The 16,885-nt window shown below is 43.5% G+C and overlaps 1 protein-coding gene across 1 annotated transcript in view; it reads right to left on the bottom strand.

Moving 5' to 3' along the window:
- LOC124788914 (venom carboxylesterase-6-like) overlaps nt 1–16,885 on the bottom strand; it is a 145,834-nt gene that overhangs the window by 106,045 nt on the left and 22,904 nt on the right. Inside the window, exon 2 of the mRNA XM_047256197.1 lies at nt 12,995–13,126. Coding sequence (XP_047112153.1) covers nt 12,995–13,126 — 132 coding nt within the window. The remainder of the gene's footprint in view (nt 1–12,994; nt 13,127–16,885) is intronic.

The following is a 16,885-nucleotide window of genomic DNA, read 5'->3' as shown; positions in this document are numbered from 1 at the left end:
TTGCTGTTTGTACGCTTTGATTTAATTAGTAAGTGACAATCTCTTTTTCTGTTGTATGTATTACAAATTGAAAATACTTCTTTCCACCAGGCAACTTACTTCTACTTGGTACATACTTCGTGACCTCACATCATATGATCTGGAGGGGAGATGCATGTCTACATACACATTTTTGAGAGATACCAGCAGCAGTTCAGCGTGAAGTGTCATTGGGCAAGGTCGTGTGACTTGCAATTCATGCGGTTATTGTAATTGTCTGCCAAAATCAAATTGGCAACTATGAAACAACATGCTAAACACTTTGTTACTGTCGATCTTGTAAACTGTGATATTTCTGCGAAGTGCGTTTTCCAATAAGCTACGTACTCTGAATTAATGTTTCTTCTTATGTATTAATACATGGAACATGACACATTTAGCTCAAACGAACCCAGGGACCAAACTCCTGGAATGGTCAGTTTCCAGCATTATTGTTGTAATCGATGAGGCCCATCGTTGCATATGAATTTATGGAATTTAACTGATGGGGCATAGTCCGCCCCCAGTAGCTGAGTGGTCAGTGTGACAGAATGTCAATCCTAAGGGCCCGGGTTCGATTCCTGATTTTCTCCGCTTAGGGACTGGGTGTTGTGTTGTCCTAATCATCATCATTTCATCCCCATCGACGCGCAAGTCACCGAAGTGGCATCAAATCGGAAGACTTGCACCCGCCGAACGGTCTACCCGACGGGAGGCCCTAGTCACACGACTTTTTTTTTATTGTGGGGCACAGAGTTTAAGTGATTTTAGACAACCATTGATAGGGAACCACATAAGCTACCGATTTAGCCAACTGGTTTATCGTTTCAAGTATTTTAGCATTCAACCACTAATATTGGGAACATAATCCACAGTAAAGCGTTTTGGGAGTCAAGCTTCCATCATCTGGCTGTCTAAGTTTATACTACATAAACTGCACTTTAAAGGCACCCAATAACAGAATGTAAAAACATATAAAACTGAGGGTCATGGGAAAAAATCAGGTATGTCACTTTTTCGAAACTGATTTATTGGTAAAGCTCCATTCCGACTGAACACATGTATCTCTGCAGAGGCTCCTTCTGGGAAAATACAGCTCAGAAAAGGGTGCAAAAGAAGTGACGTCATTTCTTTTCCACTTCGTCACGCTTGCCTGGGTGACGTCGTTGAAGATCTCCATGCATGTTGTCTCAGGAGTAATGGTCAATATTTAGGGATCTGCAGGAATGACCATGCGAAGCAAGAAAGTCTCGGCTCTAAAGTACATACCTGAAGAGCTGTGGGCACTTTTCCAGTAGATCTAACTCTAACAATTCCATTCTTCGCTCTCGATCTTCTTCCAAATTCCAGGCTAAAATACACACAACAAAAAAAGTTTTATCACTTCGATTCCGAGAGTCCCAGAACCTGTACAGAAAATTGAAATAGAGATAAACATAAACATCATTTCCGCCCTTTTTACTGCTCATGAAAACCACATATTGCATCTTGTACCACCATACAGCGACACCTTCAGAGGTGGTGGTTCAGATTGCTGCACACACCGGTACCTCTAATACACAGTAGCACGTCCTCTTGCATTGATGCATGCCTGTGTTCGTCGTGGCACACTACCCGCAAGTTCATCAAAGCACTGTTGCTCCAGATTGTCCCACTCCTCAACGGCGTAGGTCCCTCAGAGTGGTAGTTGCATCACGTCGTACATAAACTGCCCTTTTCAATTTATCCCAGAAATGTTCGATAGGGTTCAAGTCTGGAGGACATGCTGGGTACTCTAGTCGAGCGATGTTTTTTTGAAGGAAGTCATTCACAAGATGTCCACGATGGGGAAGAATTGTCGTCCACGAAGACGAATGCCTCGCCATTATGCTGCCGATATGGTTGCACTATTCGCCTGACGATGGCATTCACGTATCGTACAGCCGTTACGGCGCTTTCCATGATCACCAGCGGCGTATGTAGGCCCCACATAATGCCACCCCAAAACAGCAGGGAACCTCCACCTTGCTGAGCTAGCTGGACAGTGTGTCTAAGTCGTTCAGCCTGATCGAATTGCCTCCAAACGCGTCTCCGACAATTGTCTGGTTGGAGGTATATGCGACGCTCATCGGTGAAGAGAACGTGATGCCAATCATGAGCGATCCATTCGGCATGTTGTTGAGCCCATCTGTACTGCGCTGCACGGTGTCGTGGTTGTAAAGACGGACGTCGCCATGGACGTAGGGAGTGAAGTTGCGCATCATGCAGCCTATTGCGTACAGTTTGAGTCGTAACACGATGTCCTGTGGCTGCACGAAAAGCATTATTTAACATGGTGGCATTGCTGTCAGCGTGCCTCCGAGCCATAATCCGTAGGTAGCGGCCATCCACTGCAGTAGTAGCCCTAGGGCGGCCGGAGCGAGGCATGTCATCGACAGTTCCTGTCTCTGTACCTCCCCCATGTCCGAACAACATCGCTTTGGTTCACTCCGAGACGCCTGGACACTTCTCTGGTTGAGAGCCCTACCTGGCACAAAGTAAAAATGCGGACGCTATCGAACCGTGGTATTGACCGGTTAGGCATGGTTGAACTACAGACAACACGAGGCGTGTACCTCCTCAATGGTGGAATGACTGGAACTCACCGGCAGTCGGAGTTCTGGGAACCGGGGTGATAAACATTTTTATGTGTGTATACAGATCCGCGAAGCCTGACTAAGTTTTTCTATCCTGTCGCTGCGAGGTTCTTAAATCAGCTGCTCCACAGTCAGATATACGTCATATGAATATTGTGTCTGTATTATTAGAACTATAAATTCGTTTAGTACTGGTTATTTTGGAATTACTTCGTCTTGACTTACCTGTTTCTTTACTGTTACAAATTTTTTGACTGCTTTTTCGGAAATTGCTTCATTCTGGGAACACTCCGGATGCCAATAGCGCCGTTTCCACTTTTGATGTACCGAAGATGTTAATTTGTGAAGTAAAAAATATTGTATGTTCTTATTTATTGATGTAATTACAGTTCAAACATTATAGACACTTTTTCTCGAGTTCCATAAAAATTCACTTACCTAATTGTCTCCACTGACCCTCCAAACTGTTTGGTCATCAAGACCTCATTTTACTTTAAAAGTAAGTTTCTAAATTTTTTAATGTTTTATAGTTGAAATACGGAAAGCATTTTGCATGCCAGTTTTATCAAATATCAGGATATATTTATCATTCTGTCTGACAACAGGGAAAATCAGTATGAAAATGTTAATGGTATTATAAACCATAGCGACTGGAGGTAGAGTGCCCTGTATTATTTGCATGTCTCTCTTTATTAAGTCTGTGACGGTTTTTAATCGGTTATGCATGTTTCTGGGGAACGTGCATGTGCAGCGCATTAAACTTGAGACAGAGCAACAAGAAATGCTTCGGCCAGGCAGATCGGTGATCGGCGGAAGAGACCGTGGCCTGGGTGCCGTAAGATTCTTGGAAGTGAAGTCGGACCAGAACCCACAGGGGCGGCAAGCATTGTCCTCCCACACGATAGCTTGCTGCTAATGTCCAGTCCGGGGCAGTTCGGCATTGTGTGCCGCAGTCGGGGGCCCCTCTGAATGTTTTCTGACTTCTTTTGAAGATAAACATTTGTCACTTGTAGAAAGCGAGGTCCACAGAAAAACAAACTCTAGCCTCATAGCGGTCCTCTCTACATTTGTCAAACCCAGTTGCCAGGCTTGGCAGAAGAACGTGCTTGCGTCAAGACGTGACAGCAGAACGCAGTGCTCAAATGAATACTGGTTGGTAGTTGGGGAGATTTTCATTGAATGTCATTGAATGCTGTGTAAGACGAGCTATTGTTGGTGGGATTCTCTGTTCAAGGGGATCATCGTGATTAGATCACAGTGGTTCGTAAATTTGCGATTTGCGACTCGCACCTTTTGGCGACAGGGAATAGCCACGGCAAAAGTCAGCGCCGCGAGGGATGCAGATCAGGGGTGGGACGCAAGTGTTTCCGCACCGAATTCTGATTAGGATGCAGTGGTATCTTGATCGACTTGGCATAGCATTGCGGTAGAGGCTGCCACATTTTGGAGTGCCGGAAAGGCGCGGACAACTACGTCTTCGTGAATGGACTACAGCGCACAACTGGAAGCAGCACAATCACACTCACTGTGAGCATAAATAGCAGCAGCGGCGGAATAGTTGGATTAGATTTCACAGTTATGGAATCCAGGACGATCGCCTGTTTCATCTCAGTTTTAGCCACCAGCTTTCAGACACTGCTCTGATCGACAGTTCGCATGATTAAATACACTCCTGGAAATTGAAATAAGAACACCGTGAATTCATTGTCCCAGGAAGGGGAAACTTTATTGACACATTCCTGGGGTCAGATACATCACATGATCACACTGACAGAACCACAGGCACATAGACACAGGCAACAGAGCATGCACAATGTCGGCACTAGTACAGTGTATATCCACCTTTCGCAGCAATGCAGGCTGCTATTCTCCCATGGAGATGATCGTAGAGATGCTGGATGTAGTCCTGTGGAACGGCTCGCCATGCCATTTCCACCTGGCGCCTCAGTTGGACCAGCGTTCGTGCTGGACGTGCAGACCGCGTGAGACGACGCTTCATCCAGTCCCAAACATGCTCAATGGGGGACAGATCCGGAGATCTTGCTGGCCAGGGTAGTTGACTTACACCTTCTAGAGCACGTTGGGTGGCACGGGATACATGCGGACGTGCATTGTCCTGTTGGAACAGCAAGTTCCCTTGCCGGTCTAGGAATGGTAGAACGATGGGTTCGATGACGGTTTGGATGTACCGTGCACTATTCAGTGTCCCCTCGACGATCACCAGTGGTGTACGGCCAGTGTAGGAGATCGCTCCCCACACCATGATGCTGGGTGTTGACCCTGTGTGCCTCGGTCGTATGCAGTCCTGATTGTGGCGCTCACCTGCACGGCGCCAAACACGCATACGACCATCATTGGCACCAAGGCAGAAGCGACTCTCATCGCTGAAGACGACACGTCTCCATTCGTCCCTCCATTCACGCCTGTCGCGACACCACTGGAGGCGGGCTGCACGATGTTGGGGCGTGAGCGGAAGACGGCCTAACGGTGTGCGGGACCGTAGCCCAGCTTCATGGAGACGGTTGCGAATGGTCCTCGCCGATATCCCAGGAGCAACAGTGTCCCTAATTTGCTGGGAAGTGGCGGTGCGGTCCCCTACGGCACTGCATAGGATCCTACGGTCTTGGCGTGCATCCGTTCGTCGCTGCGGTCCGGTCCCAGGTCGACGGGCACGTGCACCTTCCGCCGACCACTGGCGACAACATCGATGTACTGTGGAGACCTCACGCCCCACGTGTTGAGCAATTCGGCGGTACGTCCACCCGACCTCCCGCATGCCCACTATACGCCCTCGCTCAAAGTCCGTCAACCGCACATACGGTTCACGTCCACGCTGTCGCGGCATGCTACCAGTGTTAAAGACTGCGATGGAGCTCCGTATGCCACGGCAAACTGGCTGACACTGACGGCGGCGGTGCACAAATGCTGCGCAGCTAGCGCCATTCGACGGCCAACACCGCAGTTCCTGGTGTGTCCCCTGTGCCGTGCGTGTGATCATTGCTTGTACAGCCCTCTCGCAGTGTCCGGAGCAAGTATGGTGGGTCTGACACACGGTGTCAATGTGTTCTTTTTTCCATTTCCAGGAGTGTAGTTGTCAGTCATTGTTGAACTTCGGGAGGGAGTAAATTCTAAAAAGGGCAAGAAGTAATTTAACTGATAAGGGACTGAGACTACTTTCCATTTTATCTCCATACTATTTTGGAAAGATATAATTGTTATAGGTCCTTGATTAATTCATTTTATATGTTAATCCCGTAAATGTTCGTGTGCCTAACCTTAGTATCGAATTCAGTCATTATTTATGTTGGACCCCTTCAATTATTTTAACTGGAATATTTTAATCTGTGCCAGGAAGACATTAGCAGTCAGGTGAAAACCATGATCAACATCCTGCGCCAGTCAGATAGCGTCAGTCAGAGTGAAATTTGGTGCAAATTCCCGCTTTAAAGAGCTGTGCCTAAGGCTGTAATTTTCGCGTTATCCATTTGACTTTGTGTACAAAAATTTAAATATTACATTTTAAAGAGATGGCCTGCCCAGAGTTAGTTTTGGAAAATTAAGGGAAATTCTACACAGTGGGGCTTAGCAAAGTAAAACGAGGACATCAAGACCAAAAACTATTATTTTGTTTTTGTGCCTTGAGTACTGTTGATGTGTATTTTATGTAGGCTTAACTTAGTTAGCCAGATGACGGGAGATTTACTCCCAAAATGCGGTTCTGTGGATTATGTTCCCAATAGTAGTGGCTGTATGCTGTAATTTTGTTAAGACAATACTCAAGATCACTATAACATTTATTTTTTATGACTGATTCCGGCTCATGTTAAAGTCATCTTCCGATTTTTTTGCTCTCCCTGTGGCTGGTGCTGGGGGCTCCTCGGGTTTTTACGTGATACCACGATCGTACACTGTCAATGTTATACATTTATAACGATTACCTAAAAACCACTGCCTCAGGTGCTCAACATGGACAATATTGGAACCGCTGATTTACATTATTTAGTGGCTACCCAGCATGACAAGTTACGTAAATAACTTTCCACTTGTGCTACACTTTGGTAAAAACCGCTTTCAAAAGTAGAAGTTGCTTGCATTTTCAAGAGGCTACAGAGAAAGTAGAGTTATTAACCGAATTGGATTAAACAATTCGTAACAGACACGCGAAGTAAGTTAGGCACTCGGTATAAGAGATTACGGTCTCTCACTTTTAACTGGCTTCCTTTTGTAACCTGTAACCTACACAGGTAGTAAGTGCATACTTCCACGCATAAAAATGCTTAGCCTCACGACGATGTGAATTAACAAAATAATCTCGCAACTCAAGCCGATCGTAATCAAGTAGTAACTGACTGCCAGCTTGTCGATGACCTTGTTGTTACATAAACGGCACGCCGCCTGTGACCCCAGTCGCTCTCAGCCCGCCGCAAAACAAGGCGGTATTTACGTTCCGCGCCAGCCGCGTCCGCCGCGATGCCGGGTCCCACACTGTACCGAAATGCAGGCCACCGTCTGTACTCTGCGTGTTCTCCAAGATTTCATTTCCAAATGCAGTTTCATATACTGCGATATCTTGTAGTTGCAAAACCGCCTTTATAGGGTCAGTGATCTGAAACCACAACGGCACGGGCAGTACGACCTATGCCGGCCTTATGAGTTTGTATTGATTCTCAGTTAAAGTCACATTTTAATGCTCCTCCTAGGATCCGGGGTTATGTTTTTCTAGCTGTTTTGTAATGTAGCCCCTTTGCATCACATATTTTCCCCCTTTTTTCAAATAATCGTTCTCATTTATACACTGATTCTTCTCACAATAATATTTCACCTTTAGTTATGTACGAAGCATCAAACTGCAGTCTTTTTGTAAAGGACACTGGCAAAGGCAAGAACGAAACATAAAAACGACCATAAAAATAGCGTTTTTGCGTATTAAACTGGGCGGTCCTGAGGCGACGATGATCGCCAGTGGAAGAACTGGCCGCAAGAGGACAGCGGCGTGGTAGCGGTCCTATGGTGTGGGTCTATGAAGGGGCAAATGTCGCTATCCTGATCCTCGACGGTGTCGGCACTCACCACTTTGGGGCTTCAGAAAAGATGGCTATCACGTCTTAGATGCGCGTCTCAGCTGTCTTCGGCACGTCTGCATACCATTGACAGCCCAGCTGGTGCCAGTTCATCTGTGTCGGAACGCATCTGATCAGTAGTTGCAGTTGAGTAAAAAAAGTAAGTCATTGCTCTTGTATTCCCGCGAAACTTTCATCGGTATTTGAAATAAATTTCAGATTCTTAAATGAAGTCATCTGAGGATAATTAGCCTCATTTCACATGCAGTCAGATTTACATTGAGGATCATTAACAAAAGAATAGTGCAGGAGAAACTGGCTGGAGAACAATTTGCTTTTCGACAGAATACAGGCACAGTGCTGTCGAGGCGGGCGCTGTGATTGCTGGTCCTGCTGTTTCCGGTCCTGCGCTCCCAAGCGTTTGTTTGACCTGGGTTTGACCCCCATGACTGACTGACCCGACCACCACAGATTTATGTTGCCATAATTATTTGGTGGCATCTTAAGACGAATCTTTATTCTTTGAAGCCGGTCGTGGAATAAACTAAAAAAATTCCAATTGCTCGAAGCACTATGGGACTTTACATTTGAGGTCATCAGTCCCCTATACTTAAACCTAACTAACCTAAGGACATCACACACATCCCGTCCCGAGGCAGGATTCGAACCTGCGACGGTAGCAGCAGCGCGGTTCTAGACTGAAGCGACTAGAACCGCTCGGCCACAGCGGCCGGCAATAAAAAAATTACTGATTGCTGAATCGGATTTTATTCTATAAATGATGGAGAGCATCTAGCTGTAGAGCAATTAGGTTTTAGTCGGAATACAGGCACAAGAGGTGCAATAAGACTTTTGAAAATTTTTGGAAGGACCTTCATTGAAAGGGGAAGACTTATAAATGCGTTTTATAGACCTGCAAAAGGCCTTCGGTAAAGTGACTTTAGATAAGCTTGCATACATAATGAGGAATCAGAGGATGGACTGGAAATTAAGACGACTGACGAACATCATATTTATATGTAAAAATGTCGGTGAAAGTGAGAGGAGAAAGTACCAAATAAATAGGACTAGGAAAAGGAGTAAGGCTGCTGTCTGTCTTCTCCACGTTTCAGTCTGTACCTAGAAAATATAACCGACCACTGCTCACTAGATGACAAAAGGGAGGAAGAAGAATATAGTGTTTGACGTTTGCAGACGACATGATACTCCTACAAACTGCCGAAAAAGTATTACAGGATACAGTGTATACCACTGAAGCTAAAGCAAAAATTTATGGAATAAAAATCAGTGTAAAGAAAACAAAAGTAACGGCAACAGGAGGAAATAAAAAGGTAAAGATAATGCTGAACGGATAAGTATTAGAATATGTGCAAAGCTTTAATACTTCCGAAGCAGAACAGAAAGTGACTGGAAGATCACCACAGAAATCGAAACCGGAATTACTATGGCGAAAGAGTCTTTTTATAAGAAAAGAACAATTTTTGCAGCAATATGGAAAAGATTTGAGGAAAAGACCAATAAAATGTTTTGTATGGACTCTCCTCCTGCGTGGTGCTGAAAGGTGGACACTGAGGAAGAAAGGCAGGGCAAAGAGGCAGGCTTCTGAAATATTGACATGGCGCAGGATGGAAAGAATGAGTTGTACAGACAGAGTCGCAAATAAAAAACTTCTCAGAAGAGTTGAAAAGCAAGCACAATTACTCGATGTAACAAAAAGAAGGAAACGAAACTGGATCGGAAGGTACATCAAGAGAAGGAAGGACTTATAAACACATTCTTAGAAGAGTATGTGGAAGGAAAGAGGAGGCGACGAAGGAAGAGATTTCAAATCATGTATGATGTGATGGACGGCAGCATGTACACTGGCATTAAGAAGGGAGCAATGTGTCGCAGGAAATGGAGACGCAAAAGCCGGGCTGATGCAGCAGAAAACGTGATGGTGGTACGAAACCCACTTTTTCGTTCGTAGAGGCTGATGATCTCCCATTTTTAACAGTTACTATTAATTTTGAATTAAACTTTTGCAAGTGTTTAAACTGTGGTCTAATAAAATTTCTGAAAAAGAACAGCTAAATTTTGCTGCATTTAAGTGCTGACCTCTAAATCTAAAATTCATTGTAATTATATCTATGACATTAATTGAAATTAAACTGTTTTCTATACGTCTCCCCGGTTGATGTACATATTGTGTACATTTTGGTTCGGTTATAGAGCTGTAAAAAAGATCCGCGTTGCTCTCAAGCTGTATTCAACGTAATAGCTTAGTACAGTGTATCGAATGTTACCTAAGATTTAGAAAAGGCACTAATTTGGTGACCACGCTGAGCCAGGCATTGCTATTAGAGCATGTTACAAGTTATTTAGCGTATACGATCTGCAGTGTGTATTAGCGCGATCTTAATTACACTAACTGAATCAGCAAGTATTATGTTTGCATTTACCATACTCGTTACACCGTTTTTCGATTACTATACAGTTCAAACCTCCATGTCAACTCTTTAAATAGTAACACTCCGTTGTTACGCTGCTACGATCTAAACATTACCTATTTTAGATGGCGACCGTATTGTTTTTCTGATTACTATGTTGGCAAGTTCTAAGGCTTTCCTCCGCTGTATATTCAAATTTTATAATACTTGTAATTACACACGTCCCATCAACTTTTCTAACGGTAGACTAAGCGAATGGAGGGAGGGTTTTAAATTTGTTGAGCCCGATAGCCTACATATTCAATGATCGATTAGTAAGCTCTTTCGAGATGTTGCATCACATTTTGTGTTGTCTTCTAATCTAATGGGTACTGGTAGACGATACTCACTGTACAGAAGCTGACTGATAGAAGTTGGGGGATACCTTCTAATATCGTGTCGGACCTCCTTTTGCCCAGTGTAGTGCAGCAGCTCGACGTGGCACGGACTCAACAAGTCGTCGGAAGTCCTCTGTACTCAGCCACGCTGCCACTAAAGCCGTCCACAGTTTCCTAAGTGTAGCCGGTGCAGGATTTTGTGATCGAACTGACCCCTCGATTACGCCCCATAGATTTTATTTATTTCATTTACGTCAAGCTCCATATGACCAAATTGAGGAGCAAATCTCCAAGGTCATGGAACGTGTCAGTACAAGAACTTACAACGTAAAAGTAATAACAGATAAGAATAAATGTTCATGAACCTGAAAAAAAGTCAGTCCATAAGTTTAAGTAAACTCTATCAGCAATACAATAAGAATCAGCTTAATTTTTCAAGGAACTCCTCGACAGAATAGAAGGAGTGACCCATGACGAAACTCTTCAGTTTCGATTTGAAAACGCGTGGATTACTGCTAAGATTTTTGAATTCGAGTGGCAGTATATTGCATACCTTTCTGCACAAGAGTTAAGGAAGGCTGATCCAAATGGAGGTTTGATTTCTGCCAAGTATTAACCGAGTGAAAGCTGCTTATTCTTGGAAATAAACTAATATTGGTAACAAGAAACGACAATAAGGAATATACATATTGATAGGCCAATGTCAAAGACATGTTAGACAGGTTTCATGTCGAGCGCTCTGGGTGAATAAATCATTCTCTCGAATTGTCCAGAATGCTCTTCAGACTAGTCGCGAACAATTGTGGTCCAGTGACATGGTGCACTGTCATCCATAAAAATTCCGTCGTTGTTTGGGAAAATGAAGTCCATGAATGCCCGAAAATTGTCTCCATGTACCCGAATAAAACCACTTCCTGTCAACAACCGGTTCAGTTGTACCACGGGATCCACACCAATTTGGAGCCACTAACAGCTTGCACATTGCCTATTGAAAACTTGTATACATGGCTTCGCGGATTCTGTGCCACACTCAATGCTACCGTCAGCTGTTACCAACTGAAACCAGGACACGGTTTTTCAGTCGTCTACGATCCAATCGATATTGTCACGAGCCCAGGAGAGCTGCTACAGGCGACGTCGCAGTGTTAGCGCAGGTACACTAATCGGTCGACTGCTGCCGTAGCCCATTAACGCCAAATTTTGGCCGCACTGTCCAAACGGATACGTTCGTCGTACGTTCCGCAGCGATTTCTGCGGTTATTTCACAGTGTTGCTTGTCTGTTAGCACTGACAATCCTAAGTAAATGCCGCTGCTCTCGGTCGTTAAGGTCTTCGGCCATTGCATTGATAGCGGTGAGAGGTAATGCCTGAAATTTGGTATTCTCGGTACACTGTTAACTTTGTGGATCTTGTAATCTTGAATTCACTAACGTTTTTCGGAATGGAAAGAGCCATGCTTCTCGCTCCAACTACCATTCCGCGTTCAGAGTCTGTTAAATCACATCTTGCGGCCACCATCACGTAAGAAACCTTTTCACAAGAATTACCTTAGAACAAATGATAGGTCTGCGAAAGCACTGCCCTTTTATACCTTGTGTACGCGATACTACCGAAGTCTGTATATGGGCATATCGCTATCCTATCACTTTTTGTCACCTTAGTACAATATTTTTCTTTAATTTGTAACTCTGCATCACCGCATGCCAGTCTACTTTCGATATCTCAAGGCTATCAGTTCACTCTAAATAAAAAATACCTTTATTGATATAGGAGTTTTCATATTCTGATGTCAACAACGACGTAAAATGTATCGGTGAATGTCGGTAAACACATTAATGTAACTAAAGTAAAAAAATCTTCAGAAAGGCGGTGTTTAAGCAGTATTAGAAACTTCCTAATGCTCTAGTACATATATGAAGCTTTTATGTCTCATGCACGGACACATTTTTTTCTGTAAAATAGATGTTGGCCAATGCCTATAGTGGTTTGTACTCAAAATAGGTATGATGAAAACGCATAACAAATATATGTCGATGGAGGTGTGCATGATGAGATGCTGTTCAAACATGTTTGTGAAGGATTCTCACTATCAGAGACCCCTACCTAGACACCTATCTAGTAGTAGTAGCTTCCCCTCTGGCCATTAAGACGTCTAGATTACGTTGACGACAAATGGTGGTATGGAATCCTCCAAACGCTGAAGGCTTTGGGGAGCCATACTGATCCATGTGCTTTGAGTTAGTGCCAAAAAACGTACAGACTGGATGTTGCTGATGAGTCCAATTACCCAGAGTTCTATTTTATGATTAGGTTAAGTAATTTCTACACGTTACGACTTATATCTTCAACTCAAACACGAGGAGCAGTTGTTGCAATAGGTGCAAAGCATTGTAAAACCTGAACACTGGTAATGCAGTAGAATCACAATATGCAGACATACTGTTGACCTATCACATTCTGCCCCTATACAAAAGTGTGTAGTGAGCACAACAAACCTCTGGCGTGAATACGTTAAGGTACAGACAGTCTTCGGATCCCTTCAGTCCATCTAATGAGAACTGAGAACACGAAGGCCCAGGAGCTGTGGCATCACGGATGTGTTCCCAAGCTTCCGGGGGTTCAGGACTCTGTAAAAAGAGAACAAACTTAAGCAGGAGGCGCTATGATGTAGAACAAATTTACTAACGATCTAATAATCTTTTGAATGTAGTTGTAAGAGTACAAACTATTGACATCTTTCTGGAACATGAATATCGGATGTTCATTCCTTGTCATTTGCCAAAAACGTTACCTGTACAAACATTGCAACTGAAACCGTACACGCCGGCCGGAGTGGCCGAGCGGTTCTAGGCGCTACAGTCTGGAACAGCGCGACCGCTACGGTCGCAGGTTCGAATCCTGCCTCGGGCATGGATGTGTGTGATGTCCTTAGGTTAGTTAGGTTTAAGTAGTTCTAAGTTCTAGGGGACTGATGACCTTAGAAATTAAGTCCCATAGTGCTCAGAGCCATTTGAACCATTTTTTTTAAACCATACACGAACATCATAGTCATACAAGGATACTATAAATGAGCCATTCGTTTACAAAGTTCGGTGTTTTCCGAGGTGTTTATATGTCACAACAGTGCAGAGTGCATTCAAAAGGAATTATGGAACTAACCGCCTTCGAAAGAGAGCATTGTGCGTTGGTACCGACAATTTCGAGGCCCTGGTTTTCTCTGTAGACAGAAAAGTACCGATCGATAAAATGTTCCAGAAGCAACCATGGAGAGGGTTTCGTATGCAGTCCAAGAAATTTAACGGTGCGAGCAAGCCATGGACTTGGAATACCACTGCGTACTGTGTGGAAAGCAAAGGAAATTGCAGCCATTATTTTTCCCGAGAGCGTACAGCTCTACTGTTTGGTTAAATGATGATGGAAACATCTTGGGTAAAATATTCCAGAAGTAAACTAGTACCCTATTCGGATCTCCCGGCGGGGACTACACAGGACGACGTCGTTATCAGGAGAAAAAAAACTGACGTTCTACGGATCGTAGCGTGGAATGTGAGATCCCTTAATCGAGAGGGGAAGTTAGAAAATTTTAAAAGGTAAATGAATAGGTTGAATTTAGACATAGTGATAATTAGTGAAGTTAGGACGACGAGGACTTCCGGAAAGGTGAATACAGCATTATAAATATAAAATCGAACAGGGGTAATGCAGGAGTAGGTTTAGTAACGAGTAAGAAAATAGGAACGCAGGTAAGCTACTATGAACAGCATAGTGAATACATTGTTGTAGATAAGTGAGATACGAAGCCCACAACCAGCACTGTAGCTCATGTTTATATGCCAAGTAGCTCCACGGATGATGAAGAGGTTGAAGAAATGTGTGATGAGAAAAGATACTATTCAGATGGTTACGGGAGACGAAAATTTAATAGTCATAGGGGACTGGAACTCTATAGTCGGAAAAAGAAGAGGAGGAAAAAGAAGAGGAGGAAAAAGAAGAGGAGGAAAAAGAAGAGGAGGAAAAAGAAGAGGAGGAAAAAGAAGAGGAGGAAAAATGTAGCTAAATATGGACTCGGCGAAAGGAATGAAAGAGGAATCCGCCAGATAGAATTTTGGACAGCGCATAATTTAATCATAGCTAATACTTGATTTAAGAATCACGAAAGACGGCTGTATACGTGGTAGACATCTGGAGACACCGGAAGGCTTCAGGTTGCTTGTATAATAGTAAGTCAGAGATTTCGGATCAGGGTTTTAAATTGTAAGACATTTCCAGAGGTAGATTTGGACTCTGATCACAATTTATTGGTTATGAACACCAGATTAAAACTGAAGAAATTGCAAAAAGGTAGGAAATAAAAGAAATGGGACCTGGATAAACTGAAAGAATCAGAGGAGAAAATATAAAAATGTAGTAAATGAAACGGTCGAAAGGGTATAGAAACGTCTAAAAAAACGAGATGGACTTGAATTGCAAAATGGCTAAGCAGGAATGGCTAGAGGACAAATGCAAGGACTTAGAAGCACATATCATTAAGGGAAAGATAAATACCGCCTACAGAAAAGTTAAAGGGACCTTTGGGGGAAAAGAGAACGGCCTTTATGAATATCAAGACTTCAGATGGAAAACCAATCTTCAGCAAAAAAGGGAAAGCTGAAAGTTAGAAGGGGTAGATACAGGGCCGATATAGAAATGGAAGAGAACGCAGATGAAGATCATATGGGTGGTATGATAATGAGAGAAGAATTTGATAGAGCACTGAAAGACGTAAGTCGAAACAAGTTCCATTACAACAACTGTTAGCCCAGGGAAAGGCAGCTTTGTCAAAACTCTTTCACCTGGTGAGCAGGTCATATGAGACAGGCGAAGTGCTTCCAGACTTAAAGAAGATAAATAGTTCCAGATCCCAAGAAAGCAGATGCCGATAGGTGTGATTATTATCGAACTATCAGTTTAATAGGTCATGGTTGCAAAAGACTGACAGGAAATCTTTACAGGAGAATGGAAAAACTGGTACAAGCTGACCTCGGGGAAGACCAGTTTGGATTCTGGAGAAATGTAGTAGCACGAGAGGAAATACTGACCCTACGACTTCTCTGAGAAGACTTTGAGAAATCTTTTGACAGTGTTGGTTGGAATACTCTCTTTGAAATTCTGAGGGTAGCAAGGGTAAAATACAGGCAATGAAAGGCTATTTACAACTAGTGCAGAAACAAGGCGGCACTTGTAAGAGTCAATGGACACGAAAGGAAGGTAGTGGTTGAGAAGGGAGTGAAACAGAGTTGATGATGATGATAATGACGATGTTTGGTTTGTGGGCGCTCAACTGCGTGGTCATCAACGCCCGTACATAATCCCAATTATTACACAGTCCAATTTTTGCACAGTTCAATCTAGCCACTGACACGAATGATGAGGATGACGATGAAATGGTGAGGGCAACACAAGCACCCAGTCCCCGGGGAAACAGTGTTGTAGCCTATCCCCTACGTTATTCAATCTGTCCAGTAAGCGAGTGATGAAGGAAGCCAAAGAAAAATTTGAAGTAGGAATTCAAGTTCAGGGACAAGAAACAAAAACTTAGAGGTTGCTGACGACATTGTAATTCTATCAGACAGCAAAGGCCTTAGAAAAGCAGTTGAACAGAATAAACAAGGTCTTGAAAGGAGGATATAAGATGAACATCAACAAATGTGGTCGAATTAGGTAAGGCGATGCTGGGGAAATTAGATTAGGAAACGAGACACTTAAAGCAGTAAACGGATTTTTCTATTTGCTCAGGGAAGTAACTGACGATGGTCGACTTAGAGAGGATATGAAATGTAGACTGGCAATGGCAAGAAAAGCGTTTCTGAAGATGAGAAATTTGCTAACGTCGAATGTAGATTTAAGTACCAGGAAGTCTTTACCGAAAGTATTTCTATGGAGTGAAACCATGTATGGAAGTGAAACATGGGCGTTGAACAGAAGCTTTCGAAATGTGGTGCTACAGAAGAATGCCGAAGTTCAGATACTGAATTGGGGAGAAAATGAATTTTTGGTACAACCTGACTGGAAAAAGGGACTGTTTGGTAAGAGACAGTCTCAGACATCAAGAGATCAGCAGTTTAGTACTGAAGGAAGTGTGGGGGGTAAAAATCGTAGAGTGAGACCAATAGATGAATACAGTAAGCAGATTCTGAAGGATGTAAGTTGCATATAGTTATTCGGAGATGAAGAGGCTTGCACAGAATAGAGTAGCCTGGACAGCTGCATCAAACCCGTCTTCGTACTGAAGACAACAACAACAAATGTGTGACAGATTTGTCTTCGGTGGTTACTATGAAAACTGTAACGTCTGCTGCTTTAGATCATTTAAAACCGGAAGATTATATCCAGTGACTTTCTACTGC

Source organism: Schistocerca piceifrons, chromosome 3 (assembly GCF_021461385.2).
Source record: "Schistocerca piceifrons isolate TAMUIC-IGC-003096 chromosome 3, iqSchPice1.1, whole genome shotgun sequence".
Lineage (NCBI taxonomy): Eukaryota > Metazoa > Arthropoda > Insecta > Orthoptera > Acrididae > Schistocerca > Schistocerca piceifrons.
Note: the sequence above shows the minus strand (reverse complement) of the source record. Positions and strands in the feature narration are given on the sequence as shown.